The 22,002-nt window shown below is 53.7% G+C and overlaps 8 protein-coding genes across 8 annotated transcripts; 2 read left to right on the plus strand and 6 right to left on the minus strand.

Moving 5' to 3' along the window:
* Nucleotides 1–2,426: 2,426 nt before the first annotated feature.
* Nucleotides 2,427–4,400, plus strand: BO97DRAFT_370914 (pyruvate dehydrogenase (acetyl-transferring) subunit E1 alpha). Its single transcript, XM_025692797.1, has 4 exons — nt 2,427–2,624; nt 2,696–2,829; nt 2,889–3,343; nt 3,412–4,400. The coding sequence occupies exons 1-4, from the start codon at nt 2,505–2,507 to the stop codon at nt 3,915–3,917; spliced, it is 1,215 nt and encodes a 404-aa protein (XP_025550552.1). The 5' UTR covers nt 2,427–2,504; the 3' UTR covers nt 3,918–4,400.
* A 3-nt stretch (nt 4,401–4,403) lies between these two features.
* On the minus strand, nt 4,404–6,758 carry BO97DRAFT_103515 (uncharacterized protein). The gene has a single exon (XM_025689855.1). The coding sequence runs from the start codon at nt 6,649–6,651 to the stop codon at nt 4,675–4,677; it is 1,977 nt and encodes a 658-aa protein (XP_025550553.1). The 5' UTR covers nt 6,652–6,758; the 3' UTR covers nt 4,404–4,674.
* A 335-nt stretch (nt 6,759–7,093) lies between these two features.
* BO97DRAFT_370919 (mitochondrial 37S ribosomal protein uS4m) lies at nt 7,094–9,254 on the minus strand. Its single transcript, XM_025692798.1, has 3 exons — nt 8,929–9,254; nt 8,410–8,859; nt 7,094–8,325 (listed from the first exon to the last, which is right to left on the minus strand). The coding sequence occupies exons 1-3, from the start codon at nt 8,962–8,964 to the stop codon at nt 7,393–7,395; spliced, it is 1,419 nt and encodes a 472-aa protein (XP_025550554.1). The 5' UTR covers nt 8,965–9,254; the 3' UTR covers nt 7,094–7,392.
* Nucleotides 9,255–9,558: 304 nt separating this feature from the next.
* On the minus strand, nt 9,559–12,187 carry BO97DRAFT_406319 (putative DNA repair protein Rad26). The gene is made up of 2 exons (XM_025695393.1): nt 11,538–12,187; nt 9,559–11,478 (listed from the first exon to the last, which is right to left on the minus strand). The coding sequence occupies exons 1-2, from the start codon at nt 12,069–12,071 to the stop codon at nt 9,664–9,666; spliced, it is 2,349 nt and encodes a 782-aa protein (XP_025550555.1). The 5' UTR covers nt 12,072–12,187; the 3' UTR covers nt 9,559–9,663.
* Nucleotides 12,188–12,308: 121 nt separating this feature from the next.
* Nucleotides 12,309–14,753, plus strand: cds1 (phosphatidate cytidylyltransferase). The gene is made up of 4 exons (XM_025695394.1): nt 12,309–12,895; nt 12,955–13,327; nt 13,375–14,168; nt 14,220–14,753. Exons 1-4 carry the CDS (start codon nt 12,737–12,739, stop codon nt 14,256–14,258), a joined length of 1,365 nt encoding a protein of 454 aa, XP_025550556.1. The 5' UTR covers nt 12,309–12,736; the 3' UTR covers nt 14,259–14,753.
* A 238-nt stretch (nt 14,754–14,991) lies between these two features.
* Nucleotides 14,992–16,931, minus strand: BO97DRAFT_454279 (putative cyclin; the record flags this gene model as incomplete). Its single annotated transcript, XM_025699102.1, has 6 exons — nt 14,992–15,621; nt 15,673–15,874; nt 15,953–16,280; nt 16,377–16,505; nt 16,560–16,641; nt 16,702–16,931. 6 exons carry the CDS (start codon nt 16,929–16,931, stop codon nt 15,408–15,410), a joined length of 1,185 nt encoding a protein of 394 aa, XP_025550557.1. The 3' UTR covers nt 14,992–15,407.
* A 505-nt stretch (nt 16,932–17,436) lies between these two features.
* BO97DRAFT_454283 (putative tRNA-specific adenosine-34 deaminase subunit Tad3) lies at nt 17,437–19,307 on the minus strand (the record flags this gene model as incomplete). Its single annotated transcript, XM_025699103.1, has 4 exons — nt 19,059–19,307; nt 18,952–19,003; nt 17,971–18,895; nt 17,437–17,847 (listed from the first exon to the last, which is right to left on the minus strand). The coding sequence occupies exons 1-4, from the start codon at nt 19,153–19,155 to the stop codon at nt 17,437–17,439; spliced, it is 1,485 nt and encodes a 494-aa protein (XP_025550558.1). The 5' UTR covers nt 19,156–19,307.
* Nucleotides 19,308–19,541: 234 nt separating this feature from the next.
* Nucleotides 19,542–21,386, minus strand: phoB (regulatory cyclin phoB; the record flags this gene model as incomplete). The annotated part of the gene is made up of 1 exon (XM_025695395.1): nt 19,542–21,386. A coding segment is annotated over exon 1 (1,223 nt), but the record flags the coding sequence as incomplete, so codon positions are not given.
* Nucleotides 21,387–22,002: the final 616 nt, after the last annotated feature.

A 22,002-nucleotide genomic window follows, 5' to 3' on the forward strand; every position in this document is an offset into this window, starting at 1 on the left:
AGCCCATCTGATAGGAACGTGGGAGTCATGTAGATGCTACCTCGGGCAACCTCTGTTCCAGATCAACAGCGCAATGCTGTACTCACCTGAGAGGGGAAGCATTCGTGAAGGATGTGCCGCCTCCCGTGCCCTCTTGTAACATGATTTGCATCTACGAAGCACTTATACAATTACTGATTGGAAACTAGAAAATCTGGGCGAACGCGGCCCCCGGAAACCAGTATCTATCCCTGATCAACAGATTGAAGTACTGGCGCGCTCCAGAAGCACTTCCAGAAGCTGCGGAGAATGGATAGAAGAAGTTCTTTGACGCCTATACCTTTTCGACTGTTGATTTCTATTTCCAGATTTCGGGCCCCATGCGAGTACCAATCTTCGGCATACCCACTCTGCTGCCACGTTTCGAAAGGGAACAAGAATTCCACCTGGGCTGGATATTAATAATGAACTATGGAGACTCGCGATCGAGTGGGATCCCTTAATACCTGCTTTTGTTACGAGAACGAGCTGAATTGAATTGTGCGAGTCAACAGCAAGGCAGCGCATAATAGCCATGAATCATTCCAGGCATCGGCACCAGTAACTAACATGCATTAGGCTGACAAAACTACGGTGTTTTCGCCCCCTTTTTATATTGCGATCACCAATCGATTTACCATTGCGAAGGGCCCTGAGCACAATTACCGCATTGAGGTAAGCAGATATGAGCATGAGGACGGTGTTCATTGTGCCCTACGCTTCCAGATTAGGGATGATTTAGGTGCAGCCCACCCTGAGCGATCATTCGGGATCTGCCCGGATCGCAGGTTGAAGTTCGTGCCGATGCAATGGTTGTGGTCGCTTAAATATCCGCATGGGGTAAGCTGATCTAGAGTCCAAGGACCCACCTTTGCTGAGGATGAAGCATTCAGAGCATCAGATTTATACCTGCCTTTCCCCATTTTTCACACCTTCTGCGACGTTGCTGCCATGCGATGTCAGAAATAGCAGACAGGTGACGCAGGTGTCAAACTCTCCTTTATTAATCTCTCAGGAGAATTGACACATCGGTTATCGCGCGACAGCAACTATGACACCTTGCAGCTCCGCTAACTAACTCAGGTACACAGCCAGGATGGGCTTTGACATGACTGCCTATCATACCCAGCACTCGAAGGAACAATGCCCTTGTCTCAAATGCCGATTAGCATCTTAGCAAACAGTTCATCTGTTAGGATTTGGACGCATGTCAGCATGGCCCAACGTGCAGGTCATGCAAGCCATTGCTAGCCTGCCCAGCTTGCTGCTTATGGTCTCGCGTGGCGCTTTCCGCTAGACTCCAGTCAGTAACGACGGCTATGAAAAGCAAGCATTCCTTTTGAGCAGTCATCTTGGGGCTGTGATAAACGAATGACAGTCGCACTGCCACGGTCTAGTACGGTTCTGTCATCGCAATGCGCAGTGAGATTTTGTTTGCTTGCTTTTTCGGTGCTCCCGTCACTGGGGCCAAAGTGTCAAGGCGGGATCTGCCTCGAACACTCATTTGAAATTGTTCTCGGAGGAAGCCGGAGGGTAACAGGGTTATGCCGATAGATAAGGATGGATAGGAAGAATGCTTCGTCCGGCTTGTTAACAGAGAGCACTCACGAACGGCTGGGATGATGCTGGGCACTGCGCATTCTTCGGCGCATTTCCAAGAGGCGGCTGACACACCACGGTAGGTCTGTACTATGCTTCAGATAATAGCACAGGGTAGCCTTATAGTTACTACAAAGTGGTATCATATGGAAGATCAGTAGAAGGTCAAGGTCAAGGCAGTATCGCTACATTTTGTTGTCGACTTATCTCCTTATAAAACTCAGGCCATTCCCCGGCAACGGTTATATATTGATGCTGACGTATGAACTCACCCCAACTCGCAACTTGCTACACCGGCAGTGAGCTCCTCAGTTACAAGTACAGAGCTCTTCTGACTAGTTTGACTTATATCCTCGATCAGTCAGAGATGAGTTCGCGTCGTTGACTCCGTTACGCTGAGTCAGTTCAAGCTTCACCGTTTACTCGCGCTCAACGGAGGAATTCGGGATTAACATAGTCCGATGCAGCCAAGGATGCGGCGGTGACGCCCGGAGCGATGATGGAGTTGACCGCGACAAGTGGTGGAGAGGAGGGCTTGACTGATGGAAGTAGAAGGCGTCAGAGAGCATAAATATGACACTTAACATATTCACCAGACAATACCGAAAGACAAAGAACTAATTGGTTGTAGCTATCCTAATAGCCACCAGCCATCATCTACAAAACACTCGCCGCCCGAGTCGTCGAGTGGAGTTTGCACGGTTTGCAACGGCTACACCGGACGGCCTCTAAGGGATGCTTATCTAAGCCGTCTGCCGAATTCCGCCTAGTCGCAGGGGAAAGTTTGTTCCCAACATATCCGGGTTGTTGAAAGATAACAGCAGCCCTGCTCTCCTTCTGCTCATCTTCACCAGCATCTCGCTGTCTTTTGCTGCCTCTCATCCACCATGTTGTTCCGTGCTGCGGCCCGTCAAGCCGCGCCCTTGAGGCGTCAGGCCTTTGCTCCCATTGCCCGTCGCTCCGTCACCACCGACGCTGCCTCGGCGCATGCTGAGAACGTTCCTCAGGTCAGACGCCTCCCAGCCTCGACTTTTGGCTTCAATGCCTCTACCAGTTCATCAAGCTAACGGCACTGTAGGAGGATGACAAGCCCTTCACCGTCCGCCTCTCCGACGAGAGCTTCGAGACCTACGAGATCGACCCTCCTCCCTACACTCTGGAGATCACCAAGAAGGAGCTGAAGCAGATGTACTACGACATGGTTGCCATGAGGTATGCTGCTGTTCCTCTCTCTTGCCTCAATAACCACCCCCAATTAACCATTGGGATAGACGCATGGAAATGGCCGCCGACCGTCTCTACAAGGAGAAGAAGATCAGAGGTTTCTGCCACTTGTCCACCGGTCAGGAAGCCGTCGCCACCGGTATCGAGCACGCTATCTCCCGCGACGACAAGGTCATTACTGCCTACCGTTGCCACGGTTTCGCCCTGATGCGCGGCGGTACCGTCCGCTCTATCATCGGAGAGCTGCTCGGTCGCCGTGAGGGTATCGCCTACGGCAAGGGTGGTTCCATGCACATGTTCGCCCCCAACTTCTACGGCGGTAACGGTATCGTCGGTGCCCAGGTCCCCGTCGGTGCCGGTCTGGCTTTCGCCCAGCAGTACAACAACGAGAAGGCCACCAGTATCGTCCTGTACGGTGATGGTGCCTCCAACCAGGGTCAGGTCTTCGAGGCCTTCAACATGGCCAAGCTGTGGAACTTGCCCGCCCTGTTCGGTTGTGAGAGTACGTTTTTCCCTGTCCCATTGGAAGTTAAGACTCGCCCGCCCGAAATCTAACAAACCCTATCACAGACAACAAGTACGGCATGGGTACCTCCGCCGCCCGCTCCTCCGCCCTGACCGAATACTACAAGCGCGGTCAGTACATCCCCGGTATCAAGGTCAACGGCATGGACGTCCTGGCCACCAAGGCCGCCGTCAAGTACGGAAAGGACTACGCCACCTCGGGCAACGGACCCCTCGTCTTCGAGTACGTCACCTACCGCTACGGTGGTCACTCCATGTCCGACCCCGGTACCACCTACCGCAGCCGTGAGGAGATCCAGCGCATGCGCAGCACCCACGACCCCATCGCCGGCCTCAAGCAGAAGATCCTCGACTGGAGCGTCTGCACCGAGGAGGAGCTCAAGGCCCTCGACAAGGCCGCCCGCACCCACGTCGACAGCGAGGTCGCCATCGCCGAGAAGATGCCCGCCCCCGACAGCACCCCCCGCATCCTGTACGAGGACATCTACGTCCGTGGCAGCGAGCCCCGCTGGATGAGAGGCCGCACTGTTGACGAGACCTACTACTACTAGAAAGTTTCTCTTCAAGCAGTGATGTGCCAGGAAAATAGAGGTGAAAGAGAGCAAAGAGAGGTCCGGTGATGAAAGGAATACCTATTAAGGATGATGGTGATGATGGGATTTGGATGGACAACACAAACAGGAAAGAAGTGGTGGCCTTCCCGCCTACCTCTTTTTCCGTTTGGGATACACACACAGGATCTCTTTAAAACCTCCCACATTCTCATACACACACTCACACAACTCTCATGGAACGTTTGTTATCAAACTATGTAATTTAGCCGGGAATTATCATTATTTTTTTTATCGTGTTTACGCTTTTGTGCTTTGGTGGGACGGACTGCGTGCTATACACTCTGTCATGCTATAGTTTGAGGGAAATAAGGACTGCGATGTTCGACATTCATTATCATTGCGATTCCTGGCTTCTTGATGTGCTAGATGGACAGCTGGCCGGTCATCAACCCACCCTTCCATCCATCCATCCATCCGTCCAGCAAGATTAGATCTGCAGTCATATGTAGGTGTTTACCGAATTAGATATTTGTTAGGCCCTTCTCATGGGTCACAGGATATAAACGAAAAGCATAATGAGAAAGAAAGAGAATAAATAAGAGGCTGGCCTAGCAACAAAACCAAAAGAGTCAACACTGTGCTCTAGACCAGTGGGTATCATCTGCAAGCAATACATGAAGTGAATCAACATTATTATAAGAAGAAGAAATAAAGGGGGTATGGACAGAAAAGAAAGTAAAAAGGAGAGAGCAAATCAAGACGGCTCCTGTCTCAACATCTCCAAGATCATGTCCTGCGTCCGTTGCACAGAGTCCAGTTTCTCTTCCAGACGTCCGCGGTCCTTGGCCAGCGCGGACCGCATTTCCTCGCGCATCTCCTCGCGGAGTTCGGCCTTGAGCTTGGTGATGAGGTGGATTGGGATTTGAAGTTGGGAGGAGACTTGGGATACGTCGGGGGATTGGGTGGGCGAGGGGTCAGGGTCTGGGCTGGAGTCGGATTGTGACTCGGGTGGTTGTTGCTCTTCTGTTGGGCGTGAGCGGCTGTCGGGGGGTTGGGTGATTTTGAAGGAGGCGGGCGTGGAGTTGGCGGCGTCGAGATGCCGGTTTAATTTGCCCAGTGTCTCGAGGACGGCGCTCATCATTGATGAGTCTGTATTTCCGGGCGTGCCGTTGGGCTGTTGCAAAGCGGGGGCTGGAGTCGGGGTGCCATGCAGTGACTGCGACTGGCTGGCGAACATATTGTCGAAACCTGGGGGGAGGCGGACTTTGGTGTTCTGGGGTGTGATAACACGCGGAGTGTGGAATGGTTGCTGCGACGAGGCTGGGAGCTGCGCAGCTGCTGGCACTAACGGACTGCCACTGACGCTCAGATTTCCCGTTGTCCTCCAGGCCCCAACGCCAGTACCAGCGGCGTCGGCGCCGTTGACCCAGGCCTCCCAGTCTCTGTTCTTTCTCTTCCTTGGCTTCCTCGAGTCCCTCTTCTCGATCCGCTTGGCCTCGGCCTCCTCCCACCGCTGCCACGTGGGGATCCACGCATCCACCGCAGCCCTCCACCTGAGATTGGAGTGATCATCGCTCTCACTACCTCCTCTCTCGCGCTGCTCATCCAGGAACTTCATGCGCTGCTTCGTGACCAGTTCCACCTTGCGTCGGACCGAATGCCATGAGTACGGATGACCCTGGTCGCGCGTGAACTCCTCCGTGACCGTCATCCACCACTTGCACAGGTTACTGCGCTGACCGAATTCGTGCCCGTGACGGTTGCAGATGTTAAACAGGGAGACTTCCTCGAGAGTGGTCAGGCGCTTTCCGTGTTTGCGCGGCCCGTCACGGTCGCCGGTGAGGTTGAGGGGATGGTCGGCACTGCTACCCGTAGCGGTGGGATCGAGATCGAGGTCATCGCGATCGTCGACGAGGATAGTGGTAGTCGCAGGTCGGGTTGGTGTCGCAGTGCGGTTGAGAATGGGTTCGTTGCGATTGTTAATGGTACTAGAAGTGGCAGCGGTGGTTCCATTGGTACCTTCGGCTTCCGGACGATGACCATGACGACGTTGCTGCTGCTGCTGCGCGCGAGCATGCGCATGCGCATGCGCAATTGCGTTCGCGCCCATTGCATCGGAAGAAACGTAGGCCTGGCCTCCCAACGCGTCCGCGGAGGTAGCATCCCGCGCGCCGGAGTCAGAGTTATCGGGATCACTTTCTTCGCTTGATACTGAGACGGCTTGTTGTTGTGGTTGCTGTCGCGACTGTTGACGTGCGTCAATAACCATCGAAACCGACGACTGTTGTTGTGGATGTCGGGAGAGTGTGTGAGGACGCGCATGATGGTGCTGGTGCTGCTGTGCATTCTGCGCGGTGGGCTGCGGCGGCGACTGCTGTTGGAGGCGGGAATTCGTCGATAGGTTGGGGAGCGCTGCGTGCTGCGGGTTCGTTCGCGCGGAGATCATGGAAGGAAGCCATCGCATCTGAGGCATCTGAAAGGTGGAGGCAGAGATATTGGTGGGACCAGCGGTGGCGGTTGTGGTGGTCGAAGCCGGGTCGATGCGCGAATTTGATGCCGCAGCGGCGGCAGCGGTGGCGGCGTTTGCGGTGTGATGGGGGTGATGGGGGTGAAGGGGGTGGTGTTGGTGCTGGTGCTGGTGCTGGTGCTGCTGTTGCTGATGGTGATGAGGATGTCGATGATGGTTGGAAGAGGTAGTGGCAGTTGAACCATGCCAGGGAAACATGGACATGATTAATGAGGAGACCCCAGACGTGGGTGGGTGAGGTGGAGAGAGACAGAGGAAAAGAGAGTTGAGGGTCACCAACAACAGCAGCAACAATAAACTGCCAGCGGGCGGCGGAGAACTTAAGCTGAATGGAGGAAGGAAGGCCCCATACGCACGCCTGCTGAAAATTTCGCCCTGATTGTCTGCAATTTTAGTCATTCAAGCCGGTTGGTTGGCCCATAGCCCCGCGGTTGACAAGAGGAAAACCGTATTTTTCAGGGGGCTGTGGATAAGTGGGTGATATCGTGATTGATCTACTGTATTGTAACCATGTATTCACTAAATTCTTAAATTCTCATTCTCATTCAGTACTTGGCGTTTCGCTTCGAATTCACATCACATCTCATCACACATCGACAGGCTACTCACTCACCTGCTTTGCTTTTCAGTGCCGGTAGGATACAGAGGATGGATCAATAGTATATTCGAATGTATTGATGATGTACAGTGGGCTCCTCTAGCTCCAACACCGTTGCGACATGACTTTTGCCCTCCCCCCCCTGTGTAGGCTTAAGGGAAACAACAAATCATAAAAAATACAGCTTAGCACCGAACGATGCAGATCAAAATAAAATCAAAGTATAAAAGAAAAAAAAAACACATCAGACACCCAGTAATACATAAAGACTGTGGAACAAGCCCGCAGAAACAGAGAATCAGAGAAGAGAGAATACAGATGATTAAACCCCCAACGAGGAATCCCAACTACCGCCGTCTTAAGTACCACAAAAACGCCGGAGTGTGCGTAGCTTCTCCGAATGGCGATGGTACCTCGGTCCATCCAGGACGAGCCACCGGGTGTCGCAAGTACACAGCGGCGCAGATGTTGTGATTGACTTCCAGGTATCGCGGGATCATAGCGAATGCGCTCATGTACTCACGCGGCCGCCAGGGTGTGGCGTAGGGCTTGGTGCTGTCAATCGGGTTATCGCGCATCTGAATGAGCGCCCGGCGCAGCACCTCGAATTCGTGGTCTGTGAGTTCTGATGCGTCCACATCTTGTTCCGGGTTCTGGGTGGCTTGACGGAATGCCTCAGCTAGCTGCGTAGTGATGGGGCTGTTCTCGGGTGCCTTCCCGGCAACATCTTCGGACGCAGAGTTCTCGGTGGAAGGCTTCTCTGCCGTAGCCTCCTCGGAGTTCTCCCCGTTCTCCTCCTTCGCTTTACTGTCGGACGGCTTTTCAGCGCGCTTGGCCTTGAGAAGTGTGGTCAGCTCAGCGAACTGCTCCTCGAGATTGGTGGTGAGAACAGTGCTGCTTCCAGAGCGAGACAGGATTCGACGGACGGCCTTTTGAAACCCACGCAGCTCCTGTTTGCGCTTGGCAGGGAGCACGTCCTTGCTTCTAGACATGATGTTCTTGGCCTGAGCCAGGAGAGCCGTGAGGGTTTCGCGGGGGGACTCTGTTTCCACCGCAGCCTCCTCCTTGGCCTCGCCCTTAGTCTCGTCCTTTGCCTCCTCAGTAGATGCAGCCTCCTCCGCAGCCTCCTCGGCCTCCTTGGCAGCTGCCTTCTCCTTCCGGGCCGCACGGGTCTGTCGTCGCTCGTTCCGATCCTTGGGGGCGCCGGTAGCATACATGACGCGTTCGGGCTCGACCTGGAACATGTCGCCAGGATTGAGCAGGTAGCCGGGGTATCTCATCTACCGATGCGAGGGCCTCGTCAGTATTTGTCCAGCTCATCGAAATCTCCAACTGCATGCGAGAGGGCAAACAGGGGAACCTACCGGCTTGCCATTGACTGTGACCGCACCATGCACCACGAACTGCCGGGCCTGTCTCGCGCTGCTCGCAAACATGGCGCGGAAGATAGCCGTATCAAGCCGACGCTCCAACGGGGCGAACGTCATCTGAGTGTACGGCACTCTCCTGGACCGGATGAATTTCTCTAAGGTATCAGGGGCACCCGGCTTTTTGTCCAGGCCAGATCCACGTCCGGCCGACTGGGAAGAACCGTCATCCTTGGCCATTTCGAAGGAGCTCATAGGGACGACGCTGCGCATGCGGGGGGAGAACATGCGTTGCCATTTCTTCTCGGGAACCTGTTCACCGTGATAGTCACGGGCCATGGATTTCGACGCCCATTTTTGCTGGAAGAAGGTACGCTGGCCGAAATGGGGGGGGCGTATGCGACTGAGGTTGTACAGGTTATATTTACTCCATGATTGCCGGATTTTCTGTTTCGGACGGGGATAGTGTTAGAGCAGGACTGGTAGGAAGAAGGGCAAAAATGGGACCTGACGTACCGGTTTATTCAACGAGGTAGTCGCCCTGTTCCTCATGATGGCGGCGAGCTGGGGACGAGGATTGGGGTTGTGAGTTTGGCTGCTCCTGTTCAGCTTGCTGCTGTCTTTCTTCCGTGACTATCGCCGGCGGCCAAAACTTCGCGGCCGGTAGTGCACGTGACTCGCGTAGCACATGACTTCAATCTTGCGGCCTTGGGAGTAAGGCAGGCATGTTGGAGAGACGGAGAACAGTGATGATTGGCCAGTCACAATCTCGCTTGTGGCTAGCGTAAACTCACCGCCCCCATCATGGGTATATAATGCCGTCTTGCCCGCCGCTCTTTGTCTATTTTCTTCTTTCTTTTCTTCATACTTACCTTGTTTGGGTGGCTGCGATCAAGAAGGCGGTCCACCACAGATTGGTCCCTGCATTGCACAGCGCGGCGGAACAGTCTGTTCAACGGCCTTCGGGTCATTGACAGGCGTATTCTTTGGCACTCTTCCTTCGGGATTCTTTTTCTTTTCATCATCGCTCCGCCTTGCGTGGGGTTATGGAGAAGAGACTTGTAGATGTATCGTATCCTAGAACCGATGTTGATCGAGCACGTACACCTAGCTTCAAGCTGGTTTTGCCCTTCTCTCGCGGTGTATCTCCCTTTTTCAAGGTGTAACCCAAAAGATATGCATTCGTGGTGCATTCGTGCTTCATTACTCGTGACACATAGTGTTTTCTACATTCCGTCATCCTTGCCCCTATCAGTCTCCCTCCCGGTTGGCATTTGGGAATGCCTCCAGCAATGCCTCCGCTTCCTGCGGATTCACCGCATCATCAAGAATTTCATGCGCCATTTCCACCGTGTCATCTGTGATGCCCGCTTCGAGCATCACTCCTTCGCTGAACGCCAGTCGGGTCAAAACAACCAGGAATTTCTGCTTCCCACCGGCCACGCGACACAATTTCGCCTGTAGATCCACCTGCTCACGGTGTCGCTGGATCACCCCGTACACAAGCCTCATCAGCCCATTCACCATCGACGCGTGGACATCCTTCTCGGGTGGTGAGGTGTATAACGCGTGCATCTCATCGTGCATCGACCGGATCAACCGAGCGAGCACGGTTGGATGGGACGCCAGGGTCAAGCTGCCGTGTGTACTATCCGGCGCCTTAGAATTGAATGCCACCGTAGTCAAAAAAGACAACGCCTCCTGCCGCATACTGCAGACTTCCCGTGGCAGGTACGGGTCTTGCCCTTCATCGAGCTGAGGAGTCTCGCTGAGCAGGTTCGCAACGCGGTCTACGATGTAGTTCTCATTGGCGGTTTGGTCCTGCTCCGTGCCTAGAATCGACCCGAACGAGCCTTCACGGATGCTAGTCGACAACAGGCCAAGCATCAAGCTGATGTCTTTGAGTGGTTGCGAGCAGTTCAACATCATCAAAACAAAGTCGTAGCGCATGCATCGCCAGAATGTCGCCATCTCCCGCTCCACATGCATACGGTGACAGGCCATTTGAAACAGGAGACTCATTGCTTCCGTGGAATCTACAAGCGGTTCCAGTTCTGACAACGGGGTCTTCCGTACCTGGCCAAGGTTCGGTCGCGACACAGGAGAATGTTTAAACCGGGGCACGCCGTTGATGTCTCCGGACTCCTGTAGGATGGGCACTAAGTGCTCAACTAGATCCGAATCATGCGATTGCACATTCATCGAAATAAGGAGCCCCATGATTGACATGAACATCGGGATAGGGAGATAATATTTCTCGCTCAATGCACGTCCCCACAGGGAGGTAATGGCCCGAGCATATTCCACCATGTAGTTGCCAAAGTCAAGCTTTGCAGTCTCGCCCAATAGGGCCGTGGATAACATCTGCTCAGGATCGGAGGGAAACGCGAGTCCAGCCATAATCTCGATGTCGGGGCTTCCCCCGGGGATTGTCCGATGGTTCAAGATACGCTTCACGATGCTGCTGTCAAAATTCTTGACATCCGGTGTAATCTGTTCCGGCGGGACATCGACCATTTCATCATCCGACAAGTCTTCCGGTGGCTCAATCGGTGGAGGCTCAGCCTGCGGACTCAATTGTAGCGGTGTCGGGCTGCCTTGACTGAGCTTCCTCTTTCTCTTTCCAGGCACGGTCGGCGTGGCTCGCTTCGATTTCGCCGATTTGCTGGGTGAAATGGCGAGAATCTCATCGTCGTCGAATCCGTCTCGGAATGGCAGGACTCTGGTTTTCTTGGGAGTCATTGGTGGCGCTTTTTCCTCGACTCGAGCTTTCGCCTTCAGTTGGTTAATGCGCATCGCTTCCTCGGCCAAATCTTGTTTGAGGAAGGCGTTCTCTGTGGCAAGCATCTTCCCCTCAGCACGCGCAGCTTCAACCTCTTCTCTGTGTCTTGCGGCCTGCTCGGCCATCGCCTTGCGCAGGGCTGTCATCTGTCGATCATAGTCGTGAGTGACTTTCGCTTGGTTGGCTCGGATAATAGCAATTTCGCCAGTCTTCGTTTCCGCCATCGATTTGGCTGCGGTCAGCTCGTCTAGCAATTGTTTGTAGCGTTTATTCTCCATTGCCAGCTATTTCAAGGATTAGTTCTGCAGGCCTATAATCTCCAATCAACCTTTCCTAGCTTTACCTTCTCGCTCAATTCGGCGTGAGTCCTATGTAGCTCAGCAAATTGAGAGGACCCTCCCAAATCCATTCCCTCAATCTCCATAGGATCAGGAAGGTATCCATATTCGTCATCCGCATCGGCTCGGAAGTCGTTATTTTCAGCGTGAGGAAGAGGGTCACCGTGATGAGCGGGTGTAGCAAAGGCAGAGGCTTGTTTGAGCACATTGTCCGATTGTATAGCGACGCCGTCCTCCAGAACCTCCGCGTCGAGCTCGCCAATGTCCCAGTCGTCGTAATCATTGGTCAACCCAGTATGTAGACGCGGTGGGGGTTGCAGGGCCGCATTTGATGCCCCGAGATTGTCTCCGGAGATGATGGCATGATGGGGCCGAGTATAGGGACGAGAAGAGGCTGTCAACTCAGGCAGGGGCTGCTGCTGGAGCTGGCTTGGGGCCTGCGTGGCACGATAAGCGTTCTGTTCGAGTTGGTAGAGTGTGCCCGGTGGCAGGTCGTCAAAGCCATCGTCGGAGAAGAAATCATCTTCGTTTTCTTCCATACCCAACAATGGACGATCGCCATGAGATACACGTCCTGGTAGAAGAAGTTTAAGGTCGTAGATCTGTGAAGATGATCAACAAATGAAGAGGAGAGGAGATGCATGCGGGAGGGAAAGAAAGAAAGGGTAAGCCGGGGTCGGACTGACGTCGACGGAGTTGGCGCGTAATCAAGAATTCCCGCCTGCTCAACTCTCCTTCCTCTCTCTCTCTCTCTTCTCCTCCACCTTCACCTTTATATGCAAGACTCCCTCAGCCTCCCCTCCCTGGACTATTTATCTTGTCGACTTTTCTCGTGGCACGGTTAGTCACTCCAGGTGATTTATCTCAGGCTTGCATTAGAATCCGACCAAAAGCTCTTTGGCCCTATCGCTCGAGGTTTCCGTCTATCTGTTGTTATCCATTCCTCGGTCGCCAATTCACATGAATTTTCATTAAGGACGACGATCACTGCTGCCTGACCCTTTTTTCTTGCTTCTGGTGTCTCCCTACCCCTTTATTCTTTGTCAGGTTTCTTTTGATCAGTTCCACCCTTGCTTGGTTCGGTCCCTTCCGAACCTTTTTCTCAGCTCGCAAGCTCTCGCCAGCTTCTCCCTCCGGCCCCGCGCTTCTCAACCTAAGCAGCCGCTCAGTTCCGTTTCCCCTCGTCTGTACATATTCATTCACTATGTCCAAGTCCCGTCGGAACGTCAGATTTCCACACAGAATGTCGAATGCCTCGGAAGGTCGTCGGTCCAGTATCTCTGAGGCCAGCGATATCCTATCCGATCCGGGCAGTCCGTCCAAAGACGGCACTGTCGCGAAGCCGGCCACGATTCCCGAAGAGGTGGGCAGCGCACAGCTACTTGCACACCTTGAAGAAATATGCTGACCACGCGCAACCAGAAATCCGATAAACCTCAGCTGTCCGACTACGAGAAGAAGAAGCAGACCTTCATTACGCGCACGATATGGACTTTTGTCATGATCTTCGGTTTCTTCGTCGTCCTTTTCTCCGGCCACATCTACATCCTCGGCATCGTCACTGCTGTTCAGATTGTCTCGTTCAAAGAAGTCATTGCGATCGCCAATGTTCCCAGCAAAGAGAAAAACCTCCGGTTTACCAAGTCGCTGAATTGGTACTTCCTGGCGACCACGATGTACTTCTTATATGGTGAAAGTGTGATCTATTATTTCAAGCACATTCTATTGGTCGACAAGGTGTTGCTCCCGCTGGCGACTCACCACCGGTTCATCAGCTTTATGCTCTATGTCATGGGTAGGTTTCGCTCCTTGGCCTCCATCGCCCCATCTCTGATTGTTTAGGTTTCGTTTTCTTCGTCGCGTCTCTGAAAAAAGGACACTATCGGTTCCAGTTCACCCAGTTTGCCTGGACGCACATGGCTCTGTACCTCATTGTCGTTCAAGCGCACTTTGTCATGAACAATGTCTTGGAGGGAATGATCTGGTTCTTCCTTCCTGCCTCTCTGGTCATTGTCAATGACATTTTCGCCTACGTCTGTGGTATCACGTTTGGTCGGACCCAGCTCATTCAGCTCTCGCCGAAGAAGACTGTCGAAGGCTTTATCGGCGCTTGGATCTGCACCATTATCTTCGGATTCTTCATTACCAACATCCTCATGCGTTACAAGTACTTCATCTGCCCTGTCAACGATCTCGGATCGAACGTGTTGACCGGCCTCGAGTGTACCCCCAACCCGGCCTTCGTCCCGGAACCGTATTCCTTCCCGGATTGGACTGGAGTCGACAAGACGTTCTACATTGAGCCTATGCAGTTCCACCTCCTTGTCTTTGCGACTTTTGCCTCTCTTATTGCGCCCTTCGGCGGTTTCTTCGCCTCTGGGCTGAAGCGGACCTTCAAGATCAAGGACTTCGGCGAATCCATTCCCGGTCACGGTGGTATTACCGATCGCATGGACTGCCAGTTCATCATGGGATTCTTCTCCTACATGTACTATCACAGCTTCATTGCTGTCTACAAGGCCAGTGTCGGAGATATCATCGAGGCCGCCATCACCGGTCTCACTGTCGAGGAACAATTGGAGGTTGTCCGTGGCCTTGGCAAATATTTGTACAATCAAGGAACTGTTTCTGAAACGGTATGTTATGCACATCTTTCTCATTTCACTCAGTCACTGACATCGTCGCAGATCTTGGATTGCCTCAACACCGAGCTCAAGCGTCGCTAGAGCGTCACTCCCCTTGATGACCCATTCTTGTTCGGAGACCTCCGTGACGAAGTCCTCAGTTTCTTTTTTTTTCCCTTCCGAGTCCTCGGAGGGGTCACATACCGCAGCTTACGATCAAAATATGCTTTTTATAATCTACCCTTTTCTCATCCTCCCGAGCGCCTCGTTTTTACGGACTCGATCGGAATCGATAGGCTCCCGGACTCTCTCGACATGTGCATACACCTTCCGCTCGCGCAACTTCATTACCACCTTGAAGGTCCGGGACCTTTCCCGAGCGAATGAGAAGGACTTGACGGGTAACAAGCGAAGTGCAGAAGAATGGAAGGAGTCTCTATCCCGAGGCTACCAGAAACTTCTATTGTTTAACACATCAATATGTCTATCGGTCTTTCTTTCTATCTCCGGTCTCGATCTGGGCTGTGGTGCCATGGGGTAGGTAATGTCTCAGTAGGTAGACGCTCTTTATATTGTAAAAATGTGAATATATAGCAATTTTGCTGGTTGCTTCTTCTTGGCTGTCCCTGTAATTGTGATTTCCGCACATGATGAGGTCTTGGTCTGATGTGATAAAGTAGAGCTGTATTATGTTGTCTTGAGTGTAGGATTATGTGGTATATACAGAATGTGGGTCGAAACAATGTTCACAGGTCTGTTCTTCACATGTAAAGCAAGGTGATTATGTGCATGCCGTACGAGGGCAGATAAGCTGGGTCCGCTGCTGCGCTCGCGCGTTGACTCAGGCATCACTCCGCTCCTTCACCCTGGGAGATACCGATCAGACTGGGTGATAGCAGGGATCCTACTGTTGAGTGTCGGGATATGCCAGAGGCTAACCCTTCTCTCTGTCTGAGAAGGCATAAGGAGTATTTGTACCAAGCGCGGTGGTGGGTGCTCCGGACTGAGATAGAGAATCCCAATGATGACAGACACTGCTGCACGCCAGGTGAGGTGCATATACCAGCATCTGAAGCAGAAGCATGGGGGCAGGAATAGCTACCTGCGGCTTCTGAAGACCAACACAGTGGAGCTACCTGTTCCTGCGGATTTTCCGACCACGCGCACCACCTCTAACATCCTATCACTTTCCAGAGATCCAGGAAACACCAAATCTACCCCAAAAAGTGGAACTCAGGGGAGGAAATCGCTTCACTCTTCAACCTCATACTCCTCAATGTCGACTCGGAAATACTCCTCAACCCGGGTCCTCTCTCCCTCCGCGCGGTCGGGCTCCAGCATGAACCGCACAGCGAACTTCTCCCCGGCCCTGAGGCGGTCCCCGTTCGCCGCAACGGGAGTGAGTGGATGAGCTGGTTTGTCGGACGCACTAGTGTTGCTGTTGCTGTTGCTGTTGTTGTTGTTGCTGCCATTATTTGTGTTTTTGTTAGCGTGGGTACTCGTGCCATTTGTATACCCCTTTCCCTTCGGACCGCGTGGCGGGGGAACCACTTTCGGCTTCTCGTCGACCCAGTGCGTATATCGAGGTAGCCTCTTCTCCTCCGCCTCGGAGTTCAGCGGAATCCGCACAGTCAAGAACCGGTCCGCGGGGAAGTGCGGGCCGACGGTGGTTTGTGCACGATTGTGCGTGTACAATTCTAGGAGGTCGAGAAGGGTTTCTGCATATCCGTTAGTTTGAAAGTTCAAGAGGGCTCAGTGGTCATGTTCCAGAAATTAGCGAAAGAGGGAACACGAACCCATAACTTCCACCCGGCTTGTCTTCCAATCCTCATAGTCGAGGCCTTCCTCGACCTCCGGAATCCGCTGATCCAGTAAACGCCCGGCCAGCTCCAGGGCGCTGAAAGCCATGGTCGAGGTAGTCTGTTTGATGGGCGCGTACGTCCGGTACAGATCCTGCGCGATGCGGTAGGCCACGGTCGAGACTTCGGATTGAGACGTCAACCCGTACTTCCGCGCCAGCTTGACAAGGGATTTCTGCGGGTGGCGTGTGCGGAAGTCAAAGCCGGAAGATTCAAGCATCAGGCGCTCGAGACCGATTATGCCCCGCGCGGGCATATCAAAGGCCTACATCCACGATTTAGTCTAATGCGGAACAATTCGCTCAGGGAGAGTAAAAGAAGAAACCTGAAGAGAAACGCATCAAAGAAGATTGCATCATACCTGGCTGTCAGGGGCCATGTGCTCATGAGGCGGCAGCTTAAGGTTGTACGCTGCACAGACGATCTCACGAGACCGCTTGAGCGTGTCTTCAACCTTGCAGGCCGTGAAGAGAGCGGCAGTGGCGGCGTCCTAGGAAAATTGTCAGTACTGACCCACAGATCAATTCGCGAGTTAGTGATTTACAGTGTAATTGTACTCGTTGTCCGGATGAACGAGTCGGAATTTGTGGTAGTAAACCACCGCCGTGTTAAATGTGCGAATCGGACTATGCATGCATGTTAACTTCTATTTCTTCAGTGCTGAGATGAGAATATAGGAGACATACAGTGACAGATTGCGCCGCACGCTATCGATCCAGGTGACGCCCTGTAGGCGGAGCGATTCCTCGCGCAGGGGGTTGACCCCCATGGCGGCAATACATCGCTGGATGGTCTGCTCGAAGATGTACGGCTTGGCGACCTGGATGAATGAAGGATGGATGGGCGGCGGGTCTGGAGCTGTGGTGGTATCGGGCGAGGTGAGAGAACGCGTCTCTTCTCTTTTCTCCGGCGCCATTTTTCTTGTCCTTAGTGCTGGTGCATGCGCTGCTCTCCAGCAAAATAGAGTGATGGCTGATGGTCGGCGGTTTAAGCCTGGGGGATGGGAAGTCGGATACCATCCACTGATTGGCGCAATCCATGAGCGCGATCGCGCGGTCAGGTGATGAGACGGGTGGATGCTGCATAAGCTGACTAACGATGCTTATGACCGTCTGGTTTTCTTTTCTAGTTTCTTTTCTTTTTGATATATACTAAGTATGAATAATGAATTGTGGATATTTGTTAGGGTCCTAGTCTCACAGTAACCACAGCCAATGAAGCACTCAATATGATAAAACACTGCGTCCTGGTTCTACTCGGTGCCAGCCTGTTTATATATGTCAAATGACAGGTTTCAATCCCTTTCACAACCATCTGAGTGTATTCCTGCTAGCATTAGCCGGTTTGTGAATTCCATCATAATACTATATTCTTTTATGATAATCTATAATACAATACATATTATACGCTAGGTTCGCAACTCATGCATGGAATGGCACACCTTTCTCAGCGCAAGACTCACCAGTGGAGTCGTTCTCCGCAACGAACTCGAATCCTAGAGCCCGCCAATTCAACTCCTTGCGCCAATGTAGACCATAGTACTCGCGCGTCTTCTCTGAGTCGTCCTCTTTGTCCTCACTGGCTTCTGTCGATTCTCCACCTTCAGTCTCAACAGGCACCGGCTTGACGACCGGCTCCGATGCCAGACCGCCAGAGACCATGCGTCCTCGCCTTGGAAAAATCACCGCACGGAACCGGGAGAGCAGCAGGCCCATGCAGCAGCAAATGCACGGCTCATGCGAGAAATAGACATCCAGGTCGTTGCAGAGATAGCCTCCCTGCGCGCGGGAGCGGATCCGCGGTCCCACGCCTCCATCATCTGCCTCCACTTTCTCCTCCCCGGACTTGTGGATGTGAATCGCTTGCGCCTCTGTCTCGGTGGTCTTCTGGTACTTCTCCGGCGGCGGGGCAGCTTCCTCGCTCTCCTCATTCTCCCCTGCCGCCTCCGTAGCAACCGCAGCAACATCCGACTTCTTAAGAAAATAATCCTCCAACCCGTACAGCACAGGCCGGATCTGCTGTCTCCGAGAACCAGGCTGATCCTCCCGCCTCTTACTCGAGATCAATTCTACCACGCGCATCAGCGCATGAAGCTCCGGTCCCCCCTCACAGTCCGCATTATACACCCCGCAGTTCGGATTCGGCCCACCACCACCACCACCGCCAACTAGTTCCGCCTGCGCTGGGTTCCCGCCCTCCCGCCGGGAATACCGCCCATCACCGGCAACGGCCACGATCGCGTCGGTCCATGTACTTCCTCCCTCTGCCGCTTCTGTCTGGGGGTCTATGTCGGTAGCTTCCGGTTCGAGTTCTGGATCCACGACCACGGCGCCTACCCCGCGTCCGAGACCGCTTTGCTCCGCCTCCGCGGCGACGATCTGCGCGAGAGCGAGATAGTGGCCGGCTTTCGGGTTGATGGAGTCGCGGACCCGCGAGAGGATTTGCGGCGGTGGGGCGATCAGGGCGCGGGGCGCGGCGGGGTTGAAGACTACTGGCCACATCTTCGAGGACCAGAGCTCGGCTTGCGGGGGTGTGAGCGGGGGCTGCATCGGTACGGTGATTGTATGGAGGGTGATTTTGCTGGCGGCGGGGGTGGTATCGGCGGGTGCGGGGGCTGATGTGGTTGTTGAAGAGGGTTCGGTGGGTTGAGGGGTGGTGGGAGGTTCGCGGGGTGGGGGTGCGAAAGGGGCGAGGAGGGCTTGTAGTGCCTCTGGAGCTGGGAGTGGAGGAGGGACAAGGACAAAGATGGTTTGCGAGGGCAGATAGCCTTGCTTCAGGAGGGTGGGGCGGAGGGACTCGGGAATCTGGTTGTGTTTGGCGAAGCGACGGAGGTGGCTTTGGGGGTGGGAAGAGTCGCGGGGGAATTTGGAGTCGAGGGCTCTATTCATGAAGTTAGCTGTTGAGTGAGGAAGGAGTAGCCGATGGAAAGAACTGACTTGATGACTTTCGAGGCGGTCTTGACGTTCACTTCGGCGACGTAGGCCTCCGCTGGGTTCGTGAGTAACTGTTTGAATAAGTCTAGGGGACCCTGATGAAAACATACCGTATTCTTCAAGCGGGCGAGTCTCTTGTACGGAGCGAATGGGAACCACCTCGCCCATGAGGGGCTGGACTCCACGTAGGATGCTCTCCGCATCCATTGTGATGCTAATGGGAATGACAAAGGTTCAGCGTGAGAAATTGAGGATCATAGAAAAGTGTGCGAGATAAGTAGGGGAGAATTGATATTCAGGTAGGCGTCGGACAGCTCATGCTTTGCTTTCTGGATAGAACAGCCTCGAAGATAGCCTGCTCACGCCTGTACTGTACATGCAGTTCTCAACCGCAGAGATGGTTTTCCATGGATGGAGCTGCCGCAACCCTGAGCCCCATGCCCTAAGCCCTAGCTTCATTGATTATGGACTAGCGTAGTCTGGCAGAATCGCAGACGTCATGTCTCAGCTCACCAACCACGCTACCGATTTAGGCCGGACTAGATCTCTGGAGTTAAATTGAACTACGCGGACGCATATGTAGAGAGAAAGGACTCGAAATGAATTTGAAAAAAATGTGAGCTGTACAAGACTTATGATCGGACGAACAAGAGAAGCGCGAGAAACACAAACAAAGCCTTATGGATATAAAATCACTTGGTCGTCGTCGTATCCATGCACAAAAACAATATCAACTCCATGCCCCGTGTATGTGTATGTATGTACTCGTACAGACACTATCGAAACGCCCCCGATTGTACCCCAATGCGGGGTGCGCTCCAAACCTCAGATGCCAAGGCAATGCATATAGGAGTAAAGCGGTTGAAAGACCAAGATCCCCGGGACCTGCAGGAATCAACTATCGCGTTGAATCGCATACCCTTCGCATCGTTCTACCAGGCTCTGATAATAGTCCACGAGTACTTCCGGCTCGGGGACAATTCGCCACTCGACACGGAAGAGGAACTCCAACTCGAGCAATGCTAACTCAGTCATGCTGATGCCCCCCACCCGTGCGTAGGTCTTGTTAGTCCAGAAACTGTCACTCAATCCCTTGCTGGCTACCGTGGCGCTGGTAATCAAGAATCGATGGATCGTCAAGCTGGAAACAGTGAAAGCCGGATACATAGCGCAGAGTCGATCAATATAGTATACCATGCTAAGCAGAATTGGAGGAGAGAGTGTGGCGTGGGTCGTGAGTCGTTGCAAGTAGTCTTGAACGGAGATGCGGGGCGGTGTTCGGGAGTGGAAGCGGGTCAGTCGGCCTTGGTGGAGGGGGATCTTGTCGTTGAATCGGATCAGCTCCATCAGCATACTGGAGATCAATACCACTAGATCTCGGGCATCGGCCAACTCGTAACGAGCCGGAAGGAGTTTGACGGCGGGCTTTTCCGGGCGTAAGCGTTTCGCCTGAGAGCCTTCGAGGTCCGCATGACCCAAAGCTGCGGGCCGCGTCCCATCGACGGCTGGGTCATTGGGGCTGTTGCGCTTGTTGGACCCTGAGCCAGCGCTATTGGGGGCCGGCATAGGGGGCGTAGCGGATGAATGGGAGACAGGGGGGGCAGGGGCGGAAGAAGCGGATGCGGCGGCTGCAGGAACAGATGGCTGCGAAGGAGCAGTAGGGTGAGGGTGAGAGTGATTGTTGCTGTGGTGGTGGTGGTGGGAGGCGGGAATGGCGGCGTCGGACGTGATGCTACTTCCGCCCCCAGAGGAGGTCAGCCCGGCGAACATCCGACCGCGAGGCAGATCCCCTGAGGGCCCCTGAGGGGAATGGCCAACGGTGTGCCGATTTAGGGCCGATCGCAGCTCTTCGATGGCCGCGCGGGGAGAATGGGGATCGTAACGATGACTGGACGATGCGGCAAGAACAGGCCCGGAGGGCTCATACTGGTGATGTGGAGAAAACGATGCCGTGATCGAAGGGTGACGAGAACGCGGGCGAGGAGAGGATGAGGAGGCCGCAGAGGAGGAGAAAGGGATGGAGGGTTGAGAATGCGAAGAATGAGGAGGATGGTGCGAATGAGGAGAGGCGGGAGATGGGCGCTGGAAGGCGGCGGAGGGTGAGGGCGATGAAACTAGCATCTCCGCCCAACGAGTTCACCACGTGGGCGCACGACTGAACGACGTGCAACGAAGCTGGCGGACGCTGCGAAACCTTGTGCTGCGGCGAGAGGCAAGGGCGGCGTGCACAGACACATTGTGATCTGTGGGGAGGGGAGAGAGGAATGAAAGAACTTCAACTCTTTCTGGAGCAAAAAGAGGAAGTAGCCGCACTGAGTAAGATAAAGGGAGGGAGGGAAGGAAAAAAAGTGGAGGTGTGAAAGAGAAGGAGGAGAAGAAGAAGAAGAAGAAGAAAAGGAGGAAGACGAGAGAAAAATAAAACAATGACGCTGATCAGGGAATCCCGACAAAGAGGGGGAACAACAGGCGGCTCCAATCTGATCAGTAGTGACTCTAGTAAGTGCCGCTGCTAACAACAACCTAGTCCGTAGTATAATGCCAAGTTCAACTCGAGTTTTTCATGCGGCTTTATCACGCCTGATTCCTGGTAATTACCAATACTGCAGTGCGCTAAGTGGATCTCGCGAATCCCGCAGTTCTGGATTGTCACTGTGTCAGGGAGCCCAGGCCTCCAATCAGAGCCAAGGCAGGGTGAAATGAATACGAGTGATACGGATTATCGGCACAAACGTCGATAGTGTATTACCGCCCAGAACCCACCATCGATACAGTACTGGGGCTAAGAGCCTAAGAGTGGGCAACAGTCAGGAATCTTGAGGCATAAGCAAGGAACCACCAGGTGTATCCTTTTTCATTGTCCATTTGTGAAGGCTCGTCCCTCGGTCTCAGAAGATGGGCACTGCTAAGAAAAGACTTGCTTTCCCGTGGTTCCTTCCCTTTCCCAGAAGTCAGCTGTCAACTGACGATCATGCGCTCTCAATCATTGCTTTTGGCCATACGAGCGAGCCGGTCAAGGATCCCCCAGGGTACTCCCAGCCTTCCTTCTCCAACCCC

This window comes from Aspergillus homomorphus (assembly GCF_003184865.1).
Source record: "Aspergillus homomorphus CBS 101889 unplaced genomic scaffold BO97scaffold_23, whole genome shotgun sequence".
NCBI classification, from domain to species: Eukaryota; Fungi; Ascomycota; class Eurotiomycetes; order Eurotiales; family Aspergillaceae; genus Aspergillus; species Aspergillus homomorphus.